General features: G+C 44.8%; 1 protein-coding gene across 3 annotated transcripts in view; it reads left to right on the top strand.

The window, feature by feature from the left end:
- The first annotated feature begins 929 nt into the window (after positions 1-929).
- GALNT17 (polypeptide N-acetylgalactosaminyltransferase 17) overlaps positions 930-25,576 on the top strand; it is a 413,010-nt gene continuing 388,363 nt past the window's right edge. For 2 of the 3 annotated variants that reach the window (XM_054589692.1, XM_054589691.1), the window contains exon 1: positions 930-1,196. In XM_054589692.1, the coding sequence (XP_054445667.1) occupies positions 959-1,196 (238 nt within the window). In that variant the 5' untranslated portion in view covers positions 930-958. The remainder of the gene's footprint in view (positions 1,197-25,576) is intronic. The other variant, XM_054589693.1, reaches the window with a different exon arrangement.

The raw sequence follows: 25,576 nt of genomic DNA, 5'->3' as shown, positions 1-25,576 counted from the left end.
TCCCGCTGCGCTCCCCGCGACGTTTTCGGAGGGGGTAGATAACTGCTGTGACTTTTAAGGTCGGACTCCTCCTTCCGGCCAGCCTCCTGACGCGCCAGCCCGTAGAGAGGCCAGCGTGACCGGCAGGCCCCGAAGGCTCACGGCGTGGTGTTGGGACTTGGAACGTGTCCCGGAGCCCGCAGCTCTGTGTGCGCTGGTTAGTTTGGAGCCGGGTCGGGCGTCCCCTGGCGCGAGGGGCGGAAAGGACGTCGCGCTCTGCCCCGTCGCCCACCCCCCAGTGCTGCCCTCACTTTGAGAGTAATTGAGACTTGAGCGTGACTGCGGAGCCGCGAGGATGCGGGTGCCGGGGGCGGGCTTTCCTTCCCTGTGCCCGGCGTGATGAAGCGGGTTGGTGAGCGGAACAAAGGAGCCCTCTCTGGGCAAAGGGTCCGAGGCTAAAGATCGCGGGTCGCGCGCCGCGACCACCGCCTGCAGACTACGGTGGCGCGCTCCCCCGCGGACGGGTGACAAACCCTGAGCAAGGCACCTGCGCGCCGCTCCCACCCGGGCGCCGGGGCAGCCCCGCTGGCCCCGGAGGTCCGCTGCTCCCGCAGTCCCACTCCCGGCGGCCTGAGGTCTAGCGGCGAACCACTTGCTGGTGCGGAGGAGAGGCCCCTGTCCCCTGTCCCTTCACGGAGAAGCCGAGGCACCTGGAAGGGGCTGCACGCCGTGGAGTAAGCAGGCATCTCTGGGAGCACTTCTACAGACCTAGAGCTTCCATGTGAGCGATTTTGCTCTCCTGAGCGCCTTATTCTCTCAACCATCTCCTTTACCAGAGCATCTGCACTGTAGGGCCGGGAGCGGCTGGGATTCTCGCCGGTTGTCCAGAGTGTGAGGCTCGCACGGCCCCGGCTGCCCCGCGCTTCGCCGGACCCCGAAAGGGCGCGGGTCCGGGGCGAGGGCCGGCCGGGCGTGTTTGATGGCTTCACTGAGAAGAGTCAAAGTGCTGTTGGTGTTGAACTTGATAGCGGTGGCCGGCTTCGTGCTCTTTCTGGCCAAGTGCCGGCCCATCGCGGTGCGGAGCGGAGACGCCTTCCACGAGATTCGGCCGCGCGCGGAGGCGACCAACCTCAGCGCGCACAGCGCCAGCCCTATCCAGGATGCGGTCCTGAAGCGCCTGTCGCTGCTAGAGGACATCGTCTATCGGCAACTGAATGGTAAGGACGCCAGCCGGTGCCTACGGGGCGCGGTAAACCCCGGGATTCTTGCGCGCGGTGCCGAGGAGCCGGCACCTCCTGGCTCTTGCGCGCTGCCTATTGCCCTCTCTGTCCTGTCTTGGCCAGGAGGCCGGGGCTCCTAGAAAAAATTACCTGGAAGTTTGCTTTTATTGTGGAAACGTGTCAGTAGAACTAGCTCCCGGTCCCCGTGTGCAGGAGCGTGCAGGAATCATTACCTGGCAACTCCATCCCAAGTGTAGAAACCAGTCGTGTGGCCAAACGGGACACAGACTGACTGAGACGGAGAAAATAGCTCTTACAGTTTAGCGTTTGGCGGAGTCCGACAGGGAGGGACGTTGGTAGGCTTAAATGTTTGCAGAGTCAAGGCCTCAGGTCTGGAGCTCATACCCTGTGGTAGTAAGTTGGCTGAGGCGGGCTGCACAGTTAATAATGAGGACTGCTCCACCATTCCGCAGCCTAGGTGGAGGCTGCTATTAAAAACACACCTGGCTTCTGCCAGCGAGCTGCCTGAGGGCGATGTTAAAAGTTCCCCGTGCGATGGGGAAGCAGGTTTTTACAGTGTTGTAAAGCAAGGTGTGCCACCCACTTACAGCAGGTCCTCCAATAATGTGGATTCCTTCAACCTCATTTCCTTAAAACATTGATGATATGCTGGAGCAACTTAACTCTTGTTTATATCACAGCCTGTGGTAAAATTTGTTTTGTTATACCAGTCTTCTTAAAGTCGAAGAACTTACCCACAGTGTGAAATGAGGACTTATCGTAATGACAGTTTTCAGAATCTGTCCCAGCTAAATGTTCTCCTCAGTGTTACATTTAAGAGCGATTTTGCTCTCCTGAGCGCCTTATTCTCTCAACTATCTCCTTTACCAGAGCATCAGGTAAAGGAGACTTAATGTGCTCTGGTCACTTCTGGTCCAGAGACTGATAGGTCATTGTACACTCGCTGTCCCCAAGGTCAGATTGAGAATTCCCTACTCAAGCACCGGCAGCTTCTTCAGGTCCACACAGTGGGTATGTTAGGTCAGGGGTGCTCCCTTCCTTCCTGAGTTTCTAACACATGTTCTCATGGTAGTTCCAGAATTACAGATAATCATAAAGATAACAATAATTGGTGGATTTCTTGCCATGTGCCAGACCCTGTGCAGAGATATCATAAGTACATTATCTCATTGAATGTTCACATCTGTCCAAGGAGGTTCCATTCCATTTCCAAATCAGGAGGCTTGGAGAGGTTCGTTGCCTGGTGTCCCACTGCTGGTAAGTGGTAGTCTGGAACCAGACCTCATTATCTGGTTGACCACAGAGCCTATGTTCTTGACAACTTCTATCTACTGTCTCCCCTAATTATAAGGAGTATTAAGTTTGATAACAAGAAGATTCTACATTACGAAGATCCGATTCAGCTATCTTCCCTGCAGTTAGAGTGAGAGACCAGGCCTGTGGCAGGGAGAAGGATGCCACCAGACTGTGCTCTCTCTGCACTCCGATGATCCCTCCTGGGTCCGTCTGGGCGGGATGTGTTCAGACCTCTGGACACCATCTGAAAGGACCTTTTGGTCTTCTCCATGTCATTCAACAAATATCCGGGGGGCGCCTTGAACTTGTTAACAGCAGTGGGAAGCTACAGTCTCACCAACCCCTCACAGACAACGTGGCCTGGCTGTCGATGTAGCCTGCTGTGGGTGTCATGAGGGAGCTAGCTCCTCTGCTGAGTGTCAAAAAATCGAGGCACAGGATGAGACAAAACCCACAGTTCATTTCTGGAGGAATTAGAAGCTTATGGGGCAGGCCCTTATTAGGCTGCACAGATACCCGAGAGTGCCCACAGGTGTACCCATTGGAACCAAAACAGGGTGAGTGCAAGACAGCCTGAGCTCCTTCACTGTCAGGCTGTACTCGAGGACACAGGCCATTTTAGTACTGGTTTCAGTGAAGAAACTAGATATAATTTGGGAATGCACCCCTAAATATCCTAAATAGGAACATGGAATTCCAAATGGTATTAACCAAGTGCTACAGACATGCGAGGACTCACTTAGCCTTTACAGCTACCCTAGGAGAGAGGTACTCTTATTCTCCCCACGCCTCAGGTAGCTTGTTAACAGTCACACAGCCAGGGACTTGAAGAATTGGCCCTTGAACTTGGACAGTCTGGTTCTGGAATTGAGGTTCTTAGCTGCTGTATCAGCAAGTCTGCACGCGTGCCTCAAAGTCACATGGAGGGCCTGTTGTGACAAAGATTTTTGGGCCCCACCAGCAGAGTCTCTGATTCAGTAGATCTGGGGTGTGGGCCCAAGATTTTGTATCTCTGATGAGCTTGTGACCTGGCTCATGTTCCACTGCCGTCTACCCTACTGCCTACACCAAGCAAAGGGGAAAACCCATTTGGCTGCCAACACCAGCTGGTGGGGGTGGGGACTTCTGAGAAGCCAAGAGCTGGCTTCAGATGGGCTGAGGGGTCTGGTTTCTGCCATGCAAACGATTCCCTGGGGTGAGTGGGGATGTCCCACACTTGGAACTGTTTGGGTCAGGGGCTGTGGGGAGAGAAGACTGAGTTTTCTTGACTTGCAGCCTCTGAGGAGGACCTGGAAGGAAGGCTGGGTTGAGAGCCTTTCCTGGGCAAGCCAGGACTTCCAGCTGCAACTAGGTAGGTGTTGTCTTCCTGGCTGCACAGTTTAATTTGTAGTGACATGAAACCTGGAAGAAGAGAGCAGGGAAAAGTTGTGAAACGGAGAGGACCCACAGCTCTCTGCCCCACCCCCCAGCACGCCCTCCTTTGCCTGCGCTTGTTTCCGGTACTGGTGTCCCACCTGTGGATGTGCTGGCCCGCAGGGCCACCTGCTGCAGTGGGAGGGAGATGAAGGGAGAAGAGGTCTCCCAGTGTCTGGGCGATGGGACCTGGATTCCCGTGTCCATTTGCCCTGCAGCCTGTTCTGTCCCTTACTACTGAAGGAGGAGAGAGAAACTTTGACCTTGGCATTCTTTATTCCTCAGGATTTTGGAGGACCTGCGGGAGCTAAGCACTGGGCATACAGCAGGAACAAGGCCACTTGGGTCCAGCCCTTGGGTACAAAGTGGGAGCTAGTGTTTTAAAGGTTGCTCATGTTTCTCAAACCTTTCCTGTGAACTCGTATGAAGCTCCGGCAGCAGGGACTCCTGGAGGGTTCTGCTTCCCGGGCTGTGAGCACAGCCACCCCCATGCTGTTTTCTTAGGGTGTCCTGAGAGGCGCCCCCGGGCCAGGGGGCTGCTTGGTGACCGAGACTTCCTCAGGACTGGCCTCTTTGTGGCCAAGACTCTCAGTGCCAAGGTCCTGAATCCTGCCTTTTAAATTAAAAAACAGTTGCAGGTTGTAGTTACTGTTTTTGTCTTTCTTAATACAGGCTGAAAACGACATTTTAAAGTGACAGTGAAGATGCTGGTATGGAGAAGAGAGCACACAGAGATGAATTAGTGCTTTCTCTCCAGATTCTCTCTTGTATCTGCTCTTCTAGTCTTTCTGTGAGGCCCCGCTGCTGGCCCTGACCTTTGCGGCAGTAGCCTTTAACCCAGGGCCCTGCCTCTTCCGCTGAGCATGCGTGGCTCCAGCTATCTGAGTGGGAAGTGCCACCTCCTAAGGCCCCCAAACCTTCCAAGGGCTCTCTGTGTCCTGAGGAATCATGGTCAGGCTTGGAGGCTGACAGGGCCTGCCACAGTTGGCTCCAGTCCACCTCTCCCAAGTCCCCACCCTGGCCCAGTGTCCTCTGCCTTCTTGAGCCAGACTGATCGACTTGCGGAAATACCTCTCATTTGCCTTCAGATTGCAGCCTCCACATTTTAGCCCCAGTCTTTGAGAAGTGCTAGTTCCCCTGGTTTGCTCCCCCAGCTGCTTTCTACATTCATCCCTTAAAGCTTGGCTGACAGTCATAGGCTGGGGGTGGGGAAATTGTGCCAGGCCACATGATCTGAGCTCTTCCTGCTCCGAGTTACCTGAGACTTTGTTGTCAGTGACTTTTTGTACCATATTTTGGACTTTTTAATGCCACCTCTATCCTGCCACTGTCAGGCCTCGCCCACATACATTCCTGTGGGGCCCTGTATGCCTTCTCTCTTTACTTTTCTGTGGTGTCCTTGGAGTCCCCCACTTGGTGGCATACAAAATGACCCTTGGTCACTAAATGACTGCATGGAGCAGTGCACTGCCCTCCCTAGCTCTGCCTCGATGCCTCTGTGCACTGAAGAAGCATCATGTTAAGCCATTGAGATTTTGGAGCGTATGTTACAGCAGCTAGTGTCAATTATCCTGACTAATTCAGTTAGGCAGGGTTAGAACACTTGTCTCCCTAAGCGACATTCCAGTCTATCTACTGTAGGTTTCTGTTCTCGATTAATGTGATCAGCATCTGTTACAGCACCTTGCGCATAATGTTGGCACCTAAGGTTTATTGGTTGATTAGTGGATGGAAGTTAGTTTAGGGAGGTAATTGATAGCCGCAGGGGAAGTAACCTCAACACTATAAAGGCTGAGTTGGGTTGGGTGAAGGTGGTAAGGGGAAGGGGCTGGAAAGCCTTGGCTGGCTAGGCTGAGTGTGAGGAAGCCCTCTCGCCCACACCATCTTACTTGCACCGTCTTGCCTGCACCATCTTGCCTGCGCCATCTTGCCTGCGCCATCTGAGGCTGCTCTGGTTCTTCACCCTCTTGACTGAAGGGCATCCAATCCTTCTGAGGAGCTTGGAGATGAAGGAGGCAGTCAGATTAGGAACTAGGACATTTCAGTATGGTTTTTTTTTTTTGAACATGTAATTTTATAATATGAATATGACTTTATGTTTCTTTTTCTATAGAGTAAAACTAATTTGTATTTATTGTAGAAAATTTGGAAAATCTGAATAAAGTCACACATAAGAAAATAATAATGTGTTAAAATATTTTTGAAAATGGTTACATGGCAGTTCTGTACTGGCATTAGAAGAATAAACCTCGGGACAAGCAGGTTTCTTGTTAGAATTCCCATGCACCTCTGTCTATGACTTTTGGCTTTCTATCATATTCTGAGGAAGTTATTTGTTTCTGTCATTTTAGAGCTGAGAAAGGTGAGAAACTGATACGATGTGCCTTAGCCTGGATGACACAGCCAGTGAAGGGCAGAGCCAAGATTCCTGAATTCCACGGTGCTTTTTCCCAGTCCTGCAACCGCCGCAGGAGTTAGGGGCAAGGCAGCGGAGGGGTGTGGTGTTTCACTTGCCGCACGCAAGCCCTGAGCTCTGGCTGGCAATCCTGTCCCTCATCAGAGCCTCTGTGCAATGAATTGGAAAGGTGCTGTCACTGCTTCGTTCACTACGCCCAGGGCAACTCTGTCGTAAGTGGAAATGCAATCGATTCAGGTTAGGTTCCAAATTTAGATTTCAGAAGGATATTGAATAGAAGCAAGGTTGCTTGAAGAAATTGAAAATCTTTGTGGGAATGGAGAGAAGTCAAAATTACCTATCCTAGTCCTGCCCCCAAGCTACAGTGGCAGACAAGGCTGGAGTCTGAGCTGCAAGAACACCAAAACATCCCCAGATAACCCAAGTGCAGCCCACCCAGCCTGACACATAACCCAAACCCACCAGACAGGAAAAGTGAGTTGCTGCAGAGGGCCAGAGGTAGAGATTTGCTCTAAGGCCTCCAGGGTGGGATCAGAAAGAGAGGGATGGTGATTAAAGGCATCTTTTTGTGGATGCCAGAGCAGGCCCACAGCTGTTTCCTCTTTCCTGCTGGGATATAGATGTGCTCCTATGGGCTACAGGGCGGGACGGTGCCAACATTTCCTGTGGGAAGGAGGTAAGAGGGAGGAGCAGAGGGCCGATGTTGATATGAAAATCCATCACTGCAATGAGCATCAGAGGAGACCAGGGCAGCGTGTGCCTCCTCCTCCTGCTTGCAGACCCTCAGCAGGGCTCTGTGGCGCCCAGGAGTGGGGAAGGGTCAGTCAGGGAAGCCAGCGCCTGGGCACTGGAGAGAGGCTCACTTCCTGTATCACTGACAGACTGATAGCGTCGGCGGCAGCAGTTCCTCCTGGAGAGATGGGGAAGGCAGTTCCTGGACAGTCCTCTAAGGCAGGAATACCTACCTGTCCTGGCCAGTGTGTGCTGCAGGCCCCCTCTGAGTGGGGACAGCTGCTGCCTGCCCCGCCCATCAGTATCTAGGAGAGGCCACCTGTGTCATTCTCCAGGAGGCAATCCGAACCCCTGACCTTTGGTGTTGCCAAATTGGGAGCGTCCTTTGTGGACAGGATCAAGGCTCAGTAATTAGAGCTAACAATGACAAGGGGAAGAAGGAATGTGGGCACAGTGAGGCCCACCTCAGGTGGAGAGAGGACCTAAGATTAGACAGCCTCCCACTATTTAAGAATATGATATTAGAAGAAAGGTTATTTAGGGGTCAGAAAGACTGGGTTTTTGTTGTATCATTTATTAGCTGTGCGACCTTGGACAGATCTCGTCACTTCTCAACTGTGCGGTGGGGTTGTGCTAAGTCAGGGTGAATTGGGATTCAGAATGTCCTGCAGGGGCCATGGGGCCCGATGCATGGCCGCTGGGAGAATGCCGACTGCTCGAAGGTAGGGACCTTGCATTCCTGCTCCCTGTCATATCCCTGATGCTGAGAACTTCACTGGCTCATAGTAGGTGCTTAGCAAATCTTTCTGGAATGAATGAGTGAACAGCTAGCCCTGCGATGTGGCAAAGGAGGTCATTGCTACCTGTCATGGAAGTCTCAAGAGGAGTAAGAGGAGGTCCTTCCTCTTTGACTTGCTTGGAGATCAGGCAAGCATCCCGAATTAACTTGAGATCCTTCTCTTCATGTCTGTTTGAGGCTAACTCTGTATCCTTCTCCTTTCTAAAGCCTCCCTCCTCGCCACCCCCGACTTACTTATACTGATGATGCCTTTGGATGATCACTTTTGACGCCTAAGAGAGGAAATGGCAGCCTACGCATGTTGAGTCCCATTACAGAGCATGCCAGTCCTTCACATCTGTTAGTGAGCACTTCCTCACTGCGGGCCAGGGACCGGATTACAGAGAGGGGTTGACATTACACCCAACTAGACATCTGTGGTCTGGTTGGAAAGATGGGTTTGTAGTACATACTAGGTCCCAGGATAATATTAGAATGAGTATGGAAATTGTGAAGCTTGAACTAATACACAGTAGGTGCTTTATCAATGAGTGTTGTACTTGAACAGAACTCAGCAATTTTGACACATGGACCAGGGGAGACAGGTAGTGAGACCACCTGGAGACCTGATGTTGGGGTTCAGTTTATGTGCGGACAGGTCGGGCAGTGGGTTAGAACCCAGGAGTGGGTATAAAGTGCTGGTGTCACTGGTCCAGCAGAGGCTCTGGTTCAGCAGAGGCTCTGGTTCAGGACTCAGCCACCCTTTGGTCCCTCAGTGATCCCAGGTGCGCCTCATTTCAGAGCCTCCTCCTTGGCCACATCCCAAGCTAAGAATTAGCACCTGGAATTGCTCACTTTAGAAAATCTGAATCAGTTTTCAGGAGCTCCGACTTGAGTGTTTGCCTCCAGCTTGCCACTACCCCAACTTCATGGGAACCCCCGGCCCCCAAGCCGTGCCCTTTGTCTAGCTCCCCGTGGCCCTATCCTTCCATGTTCAGCCTGGACAGTCCCTCCCATGGGGATCCTGGCAGGAGTTCCCTTGCCAGCTCCTTCAGGTCCTCACCTTTGTTCTCTCCTCCGTCTGCCCAGTGATGCCCAATCAGCTCATTCCAGAGGAAAGCCCCATCATGGCAGGGGCTGGTGCCCTGAAGATGCCTGCTCTGCAGGCTGAGCGGGGCCCATTTGTCTGGCATTTGATGATAGGTCTCACTTTCTGTTCCCCAGGCCTTTCCAAGCCAAAGAGGAAGCGAGTGGGCCGGAGGGAGTCTGTGGGAGGCCCTGGTGGCGAGAGCTGAGGAACTGTCTGCTCCAAACCAAGCTTTGTCCCAGCTCTGGCTGCTGCAGCCACCACAAGGGTCTGCTTTCTGAGGCTACTGCCAGGCACCTGGGTCCTCTGACCCCTTCTGCATCCAGCAGCAATGCCGTGTTACAGGGCAGAAGCTGGTTCCTCACAGTTGAAGGACCAGAAGATGAAACCAAGAAGTTCAAGGGAGCCAACTCCCCATGGTGTAGCCTTCGACCATGGGGAACAGGAGCCACAAAAAAGCAGATATACTGTCCCTCTCCCCCAGCAGGAGAGCCTCCCTGCCTTCCTCTTTCCCTGGTTCCCTCCCTTTCTCCTTTCTTTTCTGATGCCTGTAATACCTTAAAAAAAAAAAAAAAACAGGATTGCCTTGGTTGAAAGACTGTCGCCTGCCTTCATTATTGCTCCTCACAGGTCTTTTAGACTGTTCTAACATGTGGATGACAATCAGCTTAGCCACTGATAGAGAAGTTTTTGCTTTTAATAATGTTCTTGTCATTGCAGAACCTCAGCCTTGCCATGCATGAGTAATAAACCGCTGCCGTAATTATAGGCGGCTGCATCCAGACACCAGCATACAAGTGTGCTGACAGTTAATAGGGAGCCTGGTTCCACAAGGGCCTCTTTTCATCCCAGTCTGAGATACAATGGCTAATTGTATGATTAGTGTTCACTGAGGGGTATATTATGGCTATCATAGCTTGTTAGGTGCTGTCCATCCCTGGTAGAAAGAGTACTGAACTAATGGTCAGGAGACCAGGGTTCCAGTTCTACTCTTTTTCTAGGGACTAAAGCTCATGCATGTAAAAATGAGAGCTGCAAGACTTTGGGGTCCCTTAACTATCAGATTATGAATAATACCCATCCACCCATCTTACTAAAATTTCATACATTCCCTGAGGACTGGATTCAGAAGCCCTTTATTTCCTGAAACATTCTCTGGCCACCTTCAGAATTAATTGTTCCTTCTTCTAGACTTTAGACTGTACTTTGCATTGGGTCTTCTTTTAGCCCTTGTTAATCTTTGTCTTGTATCATAATGAATTGTGTACATGGTCAGATTCAATACTTTGCAAGACAGTAGATTTTATTCATTAAAAAAAATTCCTCTCTAGGTTCTTTAGGAATTAACTCATCAGCAGGAACTCACTCTCACTTAACAAACTCAGAAGTAGTGGTAGGATAGGTTCAGAATCATGAGGTCATTATGATGACATTTTAATGTCATTTCTCTCAATCTGTTCTTCATGGTTACAAAATGGCTGCTGTAGTTCCAGTCACTGCATCTTTATACAAGGTAGGAAGTACCACTGTACCATTGGCCAGATCTCCTCCTCTTATTTAATTAGGAAGGAAAATCTCCAGAAGTGTCCCTGGGCAGACTTCTATATTATGGTCCAGAAGATGGTCACATGACCAACCTTCAGGGAAATAGTTGCTTTCCAAAGAAAATAAGTATGGTGGAGGCAACAGAGGAGAGAAGAAATGGTATTTGCATTGGGAATCCACATCTTCTGTATACCCCCAGTACATTTTTAAGGAATATTAAAAGGTGAAGCAAGGCTCTGCTACTGGAAACTGAATTAACTAGAATACTCAATTCCTTTGGGCATTCTGGTTAACTTGGATTTGACTTGAAGCCATCTTATAGATAGAAAGTACCATAAATATAACCATATCTTGTCAATGCTAGATGCACATTGTTATATCTTTGAAGTTGAGATTCGTTTTATGATCAATGATGCGTCACATTTTAGTTGTTAGCACTTCTTTCCTTATAGATACATAAAAATGGTACAACCTACAGTTGAAGGCATTTAGATTTGATGAAATACATGATATTTGTGCATACACCTATACACCTATACAGCATGGTTTATTATACATAGTGTTTGTATTAAGCACCTAATTAATACATAGCAAGTGCGTCATGTTACTTGATTCTACATTAAACCTTCTTACACTATTATACCCATTTCACACATGAGGAAGCTGAAACTTAGATAAATAAATAAGTTGTCCAGGAACACTGTTGTATAATTACAATTACTATTGCCTAACAAAAAGCTGTTTAAAAAATTCTAATGGAAATGCCTGGTATTAAGCTTTTGATTGCCGAGACATCCATCTCATAGACATCCATCTCGAATGAACATAGTAGCAGCTACACAACTAGCTAAAGGGCCAGGCAGCTCCCTGGGTGACCTGAAGAGCTGATCTCCTGAGTGACCCTGCTTTTCCTTTCCTGCCCTGTTAACTCCCAACCTTATGTTTCAAGTTTGCCAATAAAGAGTGAAACTAGGAAAGCCTAAGCACCCTGCCCTTGACCCCAATAAAGACAGAGCCCCAGGCCCGCTCTCTTTATCTGCAACCATGCTATGTGGCCTGGGGCGTGCAGTATACCCTCCAGGACTTGTGAATAATAACCTTGTTTTTTCGAAGTTCCCTGCTGGTTGTTGCTGAGGTGCTTCTCGCAATTATAATAAGAACCCCAATGCAGGTCCAGCCTCAACATGGCTCCGATCAGGGAAGTATCTGTAGGTGCTGCTTCAAGCAGTAGGGGCACAGGGGAGAGCTCCCAGGCAGTTCTAGCTGATAGCATCACTATCTGTAGACTGATATTGACCCAGAACAGATACCCACCAGCTGTCTCTCTGGGTCTTCCTTTGTGAAGCTGGCACTTGCTGACTCCTGGGTGAGGAACTCCATCCTGACCAGCATGGGCAGCTGGCACAAGGATTGGTGAGGGACATGCATGGGGATGCAGTGACAAGATGGTGGCAGGGAACCTCCCTTCCCTTAGGTGTAGCAGTTACTAGTGTGTAAAGTTGTAAAGCAGTTAATTTTAGAGCTGTAATTTATGCTGTATGAGCTTTAAATCCAGCTCATAATTAAAACAAAATATGAGAAAAATGAAATTGATATTAAGTTAATTAAAAGGCTTTGCTTATATATGCAAGGAAATTAGCACAATAGGAATGCTGACAAATGCACATTGTTAATTTCTTCTTCATTTGGGCAACTCTCAGCAGGCCTCAGGCCAGCTTTGTTCCTGGCTTCTGCCCTACGCCCTCCCTACATTCGGATATGCGTGATATTGGTATCATGGTAAATTTAATTGAGTATGATTTAGTATAATCTTGTGATGGTCATTTTTAAAATGGATACCAAGCCTTGCATAAGCATCCAGCTGAGGGTCTAGGCCCTAAAGGTGTGTGTAGGTGGCTTCAGAGTTTGTGTGTCAACACACAGCTAAAGCAGATGGCCAGTGTGGTTCCTTTGTATCCAGAAGGTACGCCCTTTGGCTCTCGTGCACCCTTCTTCTCATTCCTGTTTACTATCCTGATCTATGCCTCCGATCTAGGGTTGAGTGTGTAGAACTTTAGTTTGAACTTTCTTGAATGTAGTGGACAGGCTTTTTTATGGTAACATTGACCAGATCAGAGTCTGAATTAGGGAGGCTGACATTAGGCAGCAAAGAACGACCCTTGTCTCTAGCTGGGACGGCAGAGGCAGTGCTGTGTTCATTGTAGACTTTTCTTTTCCTCTTTGTCACAGAGCTAATCTTTAGTGTCCCCCATACTTAGGTGGGGCCACATGATATGACTGACTTCTGGGCAGTGGGGAATGGGTGGAAGTGATATTTGCCACTGTCAGGCCTGGCTCACATACACTCCTCTGGGGTCCTCCAGCCTTCTCTGTTTACCTTTCTGTGGTGGCCTTGGAGTCCCCCTCCTGGTGGCGTAGAAAATGATCCTTTGTCACCAAATGATTGCATGGGGCAGAACACTGCCTTGATGCCTCTGTGCATTGGACCCTTATGCTAAACCATTGAGATTTTGGAGCTTATGTATTATAATAGCAGCTAGTGTTAATTACCCCGAGTAATTCAGTTAGGCAGGGTTAGAACACTTGTCTCCCTGAGTGATATTCCAGCATGCCTATTGTAGGTTTCTGTCCTTGATTAATATGATCCGCAGATACTGATTGGGCTAAACCATAAGTGAGGCATGGTAATGTCATTAGATTGAAAGTCCCTTAGTTCTAGATCACCTTCTCTATCTGCTCCGCTGTTGGCTTTAAGAAAATAGTCTTGCATTGCAATATTCCATTGTTCTATTTACAGAATGATGAAATGGTTATAATCATACCCTACTTATACTCCATGTTGGAGTTGAGGGGTTAAGTGTTGAAATACATCTAAGTTGTTTGCAATTATAAACAACTAAATAATATATGCATTGTCTTTACTACAGCCTGTGCTGATAGGAACTGGCATTTTTTCAAGATGAGACAAACCGAAAAGGTTCGTTTAAGAATTAGCAATTAAAAGAAAAAAATCATGATCTTTGCTGCCACTGCATTTTAAATCATGCAAACATTTATGTTTGAGCCAAAATTGCACAGTTGCCTTTAGAGCAATTACTGAAATGCATTCAGAAGATAAAAATGTAGTTTGGGGAAGAATATTTAAGAGCTCTTAATGATGTTAAAAACTTTGCTAATTTGCCAAGTTGTTCTAAAATCCACTTCAGTCTTACTTCCTGCCTACCCATCTTCTAGCTGTTGAACTGATTCCAGGAGATTTGAAGAAAGGGCCTGTGATAATATTAAAAAACACAAATGTCATGAAATATCTTTTCAAGAGCTTTTTTTTCTCCTTCATTAGCTGAAGGTGAACAATCAGGAAGATATAAGAACCCTTGGCCTGTGTTTACTTGCACAAAGCAGTTCGAGGGGAAAACAAAAGCTAAACAGTAGTCACTGAGGGGTGGTTTGAATTAAATTCTTGTCTCTTACTGCTCTCTGGTAGCCTTTACACATAGACAGACACTTGGGGAGGAGTAGGCTGCTCTCATTTCTTCCTCATCATCCTCCTTTCTCAGATCTTGGCTTGGTACCACTGCAGCCAGTGAAGCGCTTGCAGCCCCTCCAGCACACTACTCAGTGGGCGCTCCAGCTCCCTCTTCAGGGATCTGAAAACCCCAGGCCCCTGGGGATCCAAATCTGTCCTTCCTCATCTCCATAAGAAAGGACCTAATGTTAATGATGTGTGTTTTCATTAGAGTGTAAGTTCATGGGTACCTCTCAGAGACAGTTTGATTGAAAGCCTGATCTTCAGCAGAAAAAGTTCCCTAGCTTTGAATTCCAGACAAGAGCCAGAGACTGCAGCCCTGGTCCAGTAGCCAGCGAGACCTCCCTAACCAGCTGATCCCTGGGGGGTGCCACCCAATGGACTGAGCACAGGCTTTCAAGTTAGACAGAGGGAATCTCAAACTTCCTTTGGCTATTTAACAAAGCCAAGCCAAAGCTTGGATTTTGGACAACTCACATGACATTGCTGAGCCCCCATTTACCCATCTGAAAGACAGCAGCTGCTCTAATAACTATGATAAAGACTGTGCAAGATGACATTTATAGAGTACTTTGAAGAGTGCCTATAAGTACAGGAGAATGTTGATAAATGACTTCGTTAATACTGTAGCAGTAATAGACAGAATCATTACTGCTCCTTGAAACAAGACTTTTGAGCCTCCCCAGATCTCAGTTTTCTCCTTGGTGAAATCTAGACAAGATCTGGTGTGTTCAACTCCTGTAATTTTATGGATCAGACAGGTAGAGTCAATGACTCAAAGAATGTCTTTTCCTGTGAGCAATGACTGGTCAAGATTGGTTAGATTTGCATATTTTAGAAGCAATAAAAAGTTCAATCTAAAGGAATGAGAAATGATTTTCCTAGGCGTGGTGGTTTAAAAACACATCTGCAAATTCTTTGACAGTATTCCCAGCAGAATATAGAGTTTAATCCCCCTCCCATTGATTATTATGGGCTGGCCCTAGTGACTTGCTTCAAGTGCATTAAATCCAATGGAAATGATGTTGACTGACTTCCAAAGCTGGACTATAAAGGGAAATGGAGTCTCTGGGGATGTGCATCTTTGAGACTTTGAGCCGCCATGTCAGAAGTCAGGCAACCCTGAAGCTACGATATTGGGAGAGACCAGATAGAGAGAGAGAGAGCTAGAGCTAGAGCTAGAGCTAGCTCTCTAGCTAAATGTATAGATAGCTATGTCCAAGAAGTCTCAGTCATTCCACCTCCCAGCTGTTTTTTGTCTTCTTAGTGCAGGTTCCAGACATATGAGTAATTGAGCTTCAATCCATGTTGCCCACCCCACCACTGCCTCTGAGCCTCCTCAGCTAGTGCCCAGTGGAGCTGTCCCCACCCCCAAGCCCTGCCCAAATTGCAGATTCATGAGCAAAATAATTTTAGTTGTTCTTTTAAGCCACTAACTTTTGGGGTGGTTTGTTATGTAGCAATAAATAACTGGAACACTAGGCCAGTATGCTTGTATTTAATAAGGTGTTTCTTTTTTTTTCTCTTAACCATAAGAAATAGGGGATTCCTAATGATAATGATGATGATAACAGTGCTAAGAGTAATAAATATAACAATAGCTAACACTTACTTAAAGTACCCAGCACTGTGCTAAAAACTTTATATGGGTGTAAAAGTGAGTAATGAATATTTTTTCTCAGTCGTGGGTTTATGTGCTGATAGGCTGTGGATAACAGCCTAACTATTGCAGAGGGAGTTAGGTCGGCCAAGAGCTTACGCCATCTTTTAGCTGAGTTTCTGACTTTGTCCAAACCCCTGTATGCTGCTACTATGTTTAGGGGGGAGAAAGAAAGGTGGCTGGCCTGCGATGGCCCTCTCCCACAAGAACATCGCTTAGCTAGCATATAACAACATCCTGTCCAGCCTCATGGACCCTTGAACCAAAGTTGTGGACAAGGCACTGTTTCAGGTCTACTAGCAGAGACAAAGGCACATTTGACAGAGCCTGTTTCAACAGGAGACAAATGATTGTCTACTTTTTATGGAACCTGGAGCATTTGGTGCTTCTACAGAGAATACATACTGCAAAGCTACAGAGCACCTCATTCTCCAGAAGTTTACATAAGTATACAGGCTTCCTTTATTTTAGTTAAGTAGCGTATGAAGTAGGGGGCTTGTCTGAATTACGGTTTTATAACAGAGGAAACAAATTGACATCTCACTTTTCTCAGAGTGAGAACATTTTTATTTAAGTTGGACACACGCATAGAGCCTACAAGCTTTCATACTTACTGAAGACCAAGGGATGCAATAGACCAGTAGTTCCCATGTTTGCCTGAGTACCAGTTCCCACATCCGTCATCTGGAATGTTCACATTTTACAGATATGGGTTGGGACTTGTCTTGGAAATCCTTACTTTGCAAAAGCTCGGTGGGCGATTTTGGTGAGCAACTGGGAGCCACGTGGACGATTGACAACTGTGCTTTGAAGTACTCTGTAGTCCTTTCCTCCTGGAAGAAGCTTTCAAACCCTTATACCTTTGAACTACTTCTGGGAGGGCAGATATCATCCTTGCTTTCAATGTCTTCATATGTAAAAATATTACTGATTTCATAGAGCTGCTGGGAAATTACACAAGTTTATTCATGTGGGATGTCTGGTATATGCCTGGCTTCTTGTAAACCCTCCCTCCTGCTCCCTTCCCAATCCCTCCTCACCCCTACCCACTCCTCTCCTTCCTTCCCTGTCCTACACTCCATTAACTTCATTACCAGTGTTTGCCTCTTTAATTTCAAGTTTTAAAAATTACCTTCAAAACTTGATCATCTTCTGTTTCTTACTGTGGTAAGAACACTTAGCATGGGATCTACTGTCTTGATCAAGGGGTGTTGCTGTGGCTTTTGTTTTTGTGGCTAGGGCTGTTGGCACCCTTCCGGGGCTTATGGTGCCTCCAGTTCTGCCTACACCATGCCTTGATCTCATGCCATCTGGGGTGGCTTTTGTTTGGTAAGCTGGAACTGGGTGAATATATTTTGTTCTGTGCACTGTGAGTACAGTTTATACCTTTTAATATAAAACCTGCTCCTCCTCTGTGTTTCCCAAAGCAGTTTATCATAGTATTAATCTGCTTGTTTTACAAGCCAGTACCTCCTTCTTCTTCTAACGCTCAGTGGCTCCCCATGGCCCACCCCTGGTAACTCCCGCCTTCTCCATGCTGTTCCCCTGCTGCCTTTTCTGAGTGTGGCTCTGTCTTGCAGGACTGGGGGATTGACTTTGGAACTGTTTCTCCTTTCAAGCTCTGCTCTTTTTCAGTCTGTACTGCATGATACCGTCAACTTTAAGAAGGCAACTTTCTGATGTGGCGTGTAGAAATCTTCTATATTTTATGAATTATTCCAAATTTCATATATTTGTCTTGCCCACACCTAGTTGCATGCCTTCCTTTTTCTAGCTTTTTTGTGGAGTCATTCTAAAACATTCAACTTGGTTTTCACTGCAACAGTAATCCTCTTTCTTTTCTCGCTCCTAATGTCATCAATTTATGTAATTTAATAGAATTACGTAATTATAGTAACAAGCACAGCTGGCATGAAGAGAGAAAAAAAAAGAAGTCTTGGCAGGTATACAACTCAACTGGTGAGAGCAGAAGCAGGTAGACGAGACAGGAGGGGTGGCCGCCAACCGTGCTGACAGCGTGCTCCGGCGTCTGTCTTCACTCTGCCAGAGGTGATGGAGACTGTCAGCCAGCCTGTGCATCCATTCAGAGAGTACTTGTGGTATTAAATTAGCATGTTCATCGTGATAAATGGGAAAAATGGGGAAAATAGAAATTAAAAAACAAAATGGTTATAATTTTACAGCATTAAACTAACAGCATTTTGCTTTTCTTCCCTGTAAACATTTTTACATCTTTAAGATCACAGTCATATATAAACATTTGTATCTGTGCTTTCTCTTAATAGTTACCCATTTACCAAACACCTTATAGGCATTAATTTTAGATGTTGTATATTATTTTTTATGCAATGGTTTGAGCATAAGTCTCTTTCTCATTTCACTACAGGCAGAGATATAGACTGCTTTCAAGTATTTATTCTAAATAATGATGTGATGAATCTCTTTATATGTAAAACTTTATATCCAGTATCAGATAGAAATAGTCTCATGTGTAATTATTAGGCCAAAAGATATGGGCTTTTTAAAGACTTTTGATATATGTTGCCAAACTGGTTTCCATTAGCTTTGTATCTATTTATAATTTCACCAACAATACATGAAAGTCCTTGTGTTGCCTTATCTTCTTTCCCAATGAATAGATACTATAATTTATAAAATCTTGCTAATTTGATAAACAATCACATTTTCCTGTTTTAGCAATGCATTTTCTTGATTAGTAGTAAGAATGAATATTTTTCCAAATATTATTTATTTGCATTTGCATTTTTAGTTCTCATTTAAAGTTCTGATTTAGCTACTAAAACAGATTTTTTTGAGTTGATTAATTCAATTGTTCATTTGCATGCATTTTTTTATGTAGTGAAGAACTTACCTTTGTCTTCAATGTTTATTACAAATATGATTCCAAACTCACTGTTTACCTTTTAATGTTGGTAATTTTTTTGGGTAGGGTTTTTCATAAAGAATTTAATCTTGTAAAGTTTACTGTCGTTCAATGTTCAAAAAATAGTCACATATATTTTTTCTGGCTTTATTTAAAAATTAAGTTGAATTTGTAGCATTATCTAAACATATCCATGGGAATTATAATTAGAAATTATACTTGGGAGTTGAGATTCTAACTTGATCTTTTCCATTTGTTTTAGTTATGTCAACTCCATTGCTTGAGTTTTGCCGCTTTCCCACTGATTCATGACCCTTCTCTATCATGCTCTCAATTGTTATATACAAAAAGAATGCTAATGTTTCTGAGGTGTCTGTTCTGCTCTAATGTTATGTCTGTACTTGAATCATTGCCACGTTGTATTAATTATGTGATCATATTAATCCTCATACTTTCTTCCTTTTCTTTCTTTTTAAAGATGCTATATGTCTTTCTGGTCACAAGGTCCACATACTGGAAATCTAAATTTTCTTTGGGAAAGGTACACAGATGATAGATTTTCAAAGATCTTGTTTTGTATTTTTTTTTCTTTCTCAGAATATTTCCCCAGAAAGCAACGACAGTATATTCTGACACTTAGTATTGCAGTGCGTAAGTTGAGTCTGTCTGTCCATCCATCCATCCAGAACCAGCTATGTAATTTGTGGGGTCCAATAAAAAACAAAAATGCCGGTCCCCTTGTACAACAATTAGTAGCAATTTCAAGATGGTGACAGCAGAACATTAAGCCAAGTACTGGGCCCTTTGAAGCAACAGGCTCTGTGTGGCTACATGATTCAGACGTGAAGCTGGCACTGTATTCATTCATTTCATAGAGGTTTATTAAGCACCTACCATGTGTTGTGTGTTTTAAGGGAAGGAACCCTCAAGACACTCACAGTCCAATGGAGGATGCCAGCGCGCCACACGTGGCAGTGCCAGTGCCGGATGGATTGTCAGTGTCTGCACAGCACAGGATCTTGTACATGCACAGAGGAGGGAGAAGTCTACCAGACCAGCTGCTACAGGCTTCAGGAGGAGAGGATGCTTGTACTGACGTTCTAAAGCTTTTGTTCTGAGTGATACAGGGAGTTTTTGGAGGGTGTTGAGCTCAAGTAGTCACATGCTCCAATTCAAATGCTCTCAAGCAGTCACCCTGCTATATGGAAATGATGTGGAGGGGACATGGGTGAAAGTCAAACTGGAAGCATTTAGGAGGTTATTGCAATAATCCAGGCAAGGGAAGATGGACATAGTGATTTGCACCTATTTGGAATAGTGGAGGTTGTGAGAAGGGGTCATGTCCAGAATATATTTTGAAGATAGCTCTGTGATGATCTATGGCTAAAACGGATATAAGGTAGGAGAGAAAGAGAGCACCTAAGGATGACTCATGTTTTTTATCTAACCAAGTAGAAGAATAGAGCTGCCATTCGCTAAAATGTGGAAGACCTGTAACGGAGCAGGTTTGGGAGGAGATGAAGATCCAACTATGGGCGCATTGAGTTTGAGATGCTTATTAAACGTCCAAATGGAGATGTCATGTAGGCAGCTGAATGTGCAATTATAAATTTGGGCTTGATCTCAGAACGGGAAGAGGAGATTGTAGGAGAGGAGAAAAAAAGCACTGTCAATAAAATGTTCTTGGTGACTGATTGGATGCAGGGAAGAAGAAGGCAGATTTAGAAAATGGAACTTGCCAGCTTTTAAGTTAAGGTCTCCTTCCTCCCCCATTTATTAGGCAAACAGGGGTTCTGGAATATGGAGTCATATTTCCTACTTCTGGAAAGAGCTATTTCTTCTAGTTCAGATTCCTGTGGGAGATGATGAAGGTAATTTATTGGCATTTATTTATCATGAGGACAGACTTACTGCCATTTAAATAGTGAATTATTAATGACTTAGGAGGAAATGACTTCTTTCAGAAACACCAAATCTGAAGGCCCCTTAGTTGTAGGCCAAGTAATAAATCATCCCATTCAGTGACAGGCCTAAGGAGCTGACACCCGTGGAAAGGGGATGCTGCGAAGGTCTTCTGGGGCCTGAATTTGGACAGCTATGATTTGGGAAGCAAGTCAAGGATTGATTTGCTTGTGACACAGAGCACATTTTAGAAACTCATCTTTGCTCATAGAATCCACTACTACGGGATTAATCCATTACTGGTGAGAAAGTTGGTCCCTTTAGAATCAGTGGATTTGAAACTGAAACAGAACATTTTCAAGACACAAGGAAAGAGTTGGGACGGGACCCAGGCCATTCTGATCCAACCCTGCGGGAAAACTTTCCCAAGGTCTGGCTGACTGTTCCTAGGTGTGGTGGTAAATTATGCAGGAAAAAAGGCACATACTTGTCCGCTTTCAAAAATAAGAGAAGTATTGGTAGAGAAGGGAAATAGTGGAGAAGTGCACTTGAGTGGGATTTGCCGTGTAGATTCTGTCTCCAGGATGAAACTCAATGAGGGGACAGGAATGACAGAGAAAACACATATTAAACAATCGGGTGACCTGGTGAGTGTGGGTGTGGGTGTGACAAAGTTTTTATTTTATCATCATCTCATTCATTCACCTACTTTCAGAAAAGAGTTTATGTTATCTAAGGACACTTGGGGCATTTTGAAATGGATTAAAAACTGCCTGTATTTCCAGTGAGTGATTTAAATATTGTATAACTCATTCATAATTGAATAAAAATGTGATGGCTCTTCACAAATTTTGAAGGCATTCTCTTCAAAGAGGCTGTTTTGTTTTCTATTTTTGAAATAAACATGAATTAGCATATGAAATAAGGAGGCTGTGAAAGGAATCAATAAAATTAACTGGAATTGGATTTCACACTTTGAATGCATTACGCGTTCCTATTAGGAGAGATAGGGAGAAACAGGGAATCAGTTCAAAGAGAAGCCGAGGCTCCTAGAAGAGTGACCTACTTCAAGAAGATGAATATTTAAAATAAGGAAAGATTGAAAAATAATTCGCTTTACACTGATGGACCAAAGTTCAAAATAACAGGGAAGCCTAAGAGGAAGACAAGCTTTTCGGGAATTGGAAAGCGCTGGGCTGGTGCTGTGCTGGAGGTACCACAGAGGGACCTGGAGGAAGATTGGGCTTGGAGCCTGAAGATCTGGCTTGTCTGGCATTGCTGATTAGGAAATTTGAAATATATGCCTTTGTTTCGACCCTTAAAACTGATTTCCTTTGTGTTGCTCATGAAGTCTGCTTAATTAAACAGGCTAAATTAAGCCTGTTTACTTTCTTGGGTGTGCAGTGAACCAGGAATTTAGGAGTTCAGGTCAAGCTAGATGTTTAGAGGGGATGGGCCGAGTCTGGGAAGTGATGGCGGCTGAGGAAGTGCCAGGCAACCCTCCTCGCTGAGATGCGCAAGGACTTCAGTGAAAGCACTGTCCTTCCCCACTGCAAACTCCCCTTGCCTCCTGCCTGTGGGCTTTCCAAATGGGGTCATGTACCAAGCAATAAACAAATATTCAGGGAGGGGCTGCGTGGAGCTTCTTCCTTCTGAAGAATGTAATTTGCAAAATTGCACTGACTTCATAGTTAAAGTACAGTGTACACATCCATCGATTTTTTTCCTTTTTTTGGCAAATGAAAATGTTGCTGCTCAATGTTAGTGCCTGATAAAGCTCAAGTTCTCTGTTTACCTGTCAAGTGACTGAATTTCCTCATGAGTAAAATGGAGATAATGCCCATCAGACTTGCTCATGAATCTCCATTTCTTTATACTTACCTAGATTTTTAAAAAGTTTTTAAAATAACTTTATGAAGTAAAATTAACTTACTATAAAGGGTACAGTTAGGTAAATTTTGGCATATGCGTGAACCAGTGAAACTATCACCATAATCGAGAAAATAAACATATTCATCACCCCAAAAGTGTCCCTGTGCACCTTTGTAACACTGCCCTCCTGCCCACCCTTCTTTCCCTAGGTGACCGCTGACCTGCCTTCTGTCACTGTCGATTAATTTGCATCTTCCCCGGGTTTTACGTGAAGAAGATGATATAGTGTGTATTCTTTTTTTGGCTGACTTCTTTCACTCAGTATAATTGTTTAGAGACTCGTCCATGTTGCAGTTATATCAATAATTCATTCCCTTTTATTGCTGAGTGTATTCCATTATATGGGTGGAACACAGTCTGTTCATTCATTCTCTTGTTGATGGACATTTGGGTTGTTTCCAGATTTTGGCTATTCCAAATAAGACTGCTCTGAACATTCACACACAATTCTTTGTATGGGCAGGCTTTCACTTCTGTTAGGTAAATACCTAGATGCACAATGGGTAGATCACACAGTAGGTGTACACTTAACTTTTTAAGAAATGGTCAGACTGGAACTTTCCCATTTTATATGAATTTCCTGTTCCTACAGATCCTTATCTACACTTTCAAATTTTAACCATTTTCATGTGTGTAGTGGCATTCTCTATAGCTTTAACTTGCATTTCCCTAATGAGAAATGATATTGATCATCCTTTAGTGTGTTTATTTGCCATCTGTTTATCCTGTTGAAGTTTCTGTTTAAACCTTTGCCCATATTTTGATTTTTGTATTTTCTTTGTATTACTGAGTTTTGAGAGTTCTTTATATATTCTGGGTATAAGTACCTTACCAGATATGTGATCACAAATATTTCTCCCAGTCTGTGGCTTGTGGTTTCATTCTCTTAATAGTGTCTTTTGAAGAGAAGTTTTAAATTTTGATGAAGTCCAGCTTATTTCATTCTATGTATCACACTTTTGGCAACATAGTTAAAAAAAATCTTCGCATAACCCATTGTCACAAAGGTTTTCGTCTATGTTTTATTTTAAAAGTTTCATTGTTTTAGGTTTTACATTTAGGTCTATGATCTATTTTGAGTTAATTTTTGCATATGATGAAAGTTATGGAGTGGAGTATATTTTTTAAAAACTTCGTATATGAATATCCAGTTGTCTCAGCATCACTTGTTGAAAAGACTATACTTCCTTCAAGAGAGATGGAACTACTGCTTTTCGTGACAACATGGATGGAACTGGAGAATATTAAGCTAAGTGAAATAAGCCAGTTGATCAAAGACAAATACCATATGATCTCACCTATAAGTGAAATCTATTCAACAAAATAACGAACAAAATAAACCACAGGCATGGAGACATGGAGCAGACTGAAAATGATCAGAGATGATGGGGAAAGAGAACAATGGTGGAAAGAAGGGGAAGGGACTAGACAAAGAACATGTATGAATGACCCATGGACATGGACAACAGAGTGGGAATTGACTGTGGGAGTGGGGGTGGGGGGTGGGATGGGTAGAGGGGTGTAAAGGGGGAAAAATTGAGACAACTGTAATAGAATAAACATGATTTATAAATTAAAAAAAGAAAAGACTATCCTTTCTTCAATAGTTGCTTTTTTACATTAGTCAAAAATCATTTGTTCATGTATGTGTGGGTCTGTTTCTGGACTCCCTATTCAGTTCCAGTGCTAGGCTAGTCTATATTCACAACAACACCACACTGCCAAGAGGACTGTAGTTAATATTTATAAAAAGTCTTGAAATCAGGTATGTGAGTCTTCCATCTTTGTACTTATTTTTTAAAGCCATTTTGGCTGTTCTTTACATTTCTGTGTGAATTTTTGAAGCAGTCAGTTTCTACAATTGAGGGTAAATTCCCCTTGGCCATCTTTTAACTTTATCGTTGGATGCGCTTGTTAAAATTTTGTGTAGAATTACTGCATTTGTTAGCTGGTAACAAGCGACACTCTTGCTGGCCCTGTGTGATTATTAGCCCTGATTGTTCTTGGTGGCTCTTTCCCCAGCCTTGGCTCTGTCCTCCACACTAATGTGTTGTGTTCAGCTGATGCCTACAGGGGGCCCTCTGCAGATCTCTGGGATTCGCTCTCTGAGCAGCTCCTCCCCAGTGCTCTGCCTTGTGAATTCTAGCTGCCTTGGTCTCCCTGGACCCTCATGTCTGTCCCTTCAACTCAGGGGGCTGCTGGCCTTTGCCTGGGTTCCCTTTTCCTTCTCTTTGGTCTGGAAACTCTCTCAAGGTAGTGGCTCACCACATCCATTCCCTGTCTCTCTGGGGTCACTATGCTTTGTTGCCTGACGTCCAGTGTCTTGAAAAAAACAGTTCTTTTGAATATTTTGTCTGTTATTTTAGTGGTTTCAGGTGGGAAAGTAAATGTGGTCCCTGTTACTTCATCTGGGTTGGAAGCTGAAGTCACTTACGTGGGTTTTACATAATGGTTTCTTATATTGTTTGGTCTACCTTTTAGATGGGATGTTGCCCTAGCCAGGCCATCTGACCTTTTGTATGCGAGTGCCAGTTCTGTCCACCCAGGGTCCTCTTCCTTTGCCTTGAATTTATAACATTTTGTCTTCTGTCATTTAAAAAAAATTGTTTGTCTTTCCCATTTGACTATATCCCTTAGGATTGTGGCTGAGTCTTATTTATATCTTGCCCTGAGAGTAAATGTTTGTCTATATAATGAATGGATGAAAGTGAATGAAATGTTCCATTTCAATAAAAATATATGGCATGCTCTTTTCCCCCTCCTCCCTCAAAGGCGTAGGTGAAAAAAGGATATGTTTTATGGAAAGGTTGACGCTTTATTTAAAATGTAGCTTATTTTGAATTTGGAGTGTGTGTTTGTATGCATACATACATAGAATAATGATGGGATGCTTGGTTTTCAGCGCTGGTTGAGGGATGGCTAACTGGGAGTTAACGAGCCTCCAAAATAATTATTGTTCTGTGATAAATTTCTTTCCAGTTGGTACAGGTCTGGGAACCATATGATCCTGAACTTTGCTTTTTAATGAAAATTTATTAAACAGATGTCATTATGCTTTATAGCTATTTAAACTAATCCGTGCTGTTTAATTTTTTTTTTCACTTTTATTGCTAATGGAACAGGGGTAGAAATGACCAACTAGATGCTTAATAGGAGGTTTCTGTCAGAATTTTCTACCCTTAAGG

Source organism: Pteronotus mesoamericanus, unplaced genomic scaffold (assembly GCF_021234165.1).
Source record: "Pteronotus mesoamericanus isolate MK-2021 breed Mesoamerican mustached bat unplaced genomic scaffold, CSHL_Meso_final scaffold_167, whole genome shotgun sequence".
Lineage (NCBI taxonomy): Eukaryota > Metazoa > Chordata > Mammalia > Chiroptera > Mormoopidae > Pteronotus > Pteronotus mesoamericanus.
The sequence above is the reverse complement of the archived record's forward strand: the minus strand, read 5'-3'. Positions and strand labels throughout refer to the sequence as shown.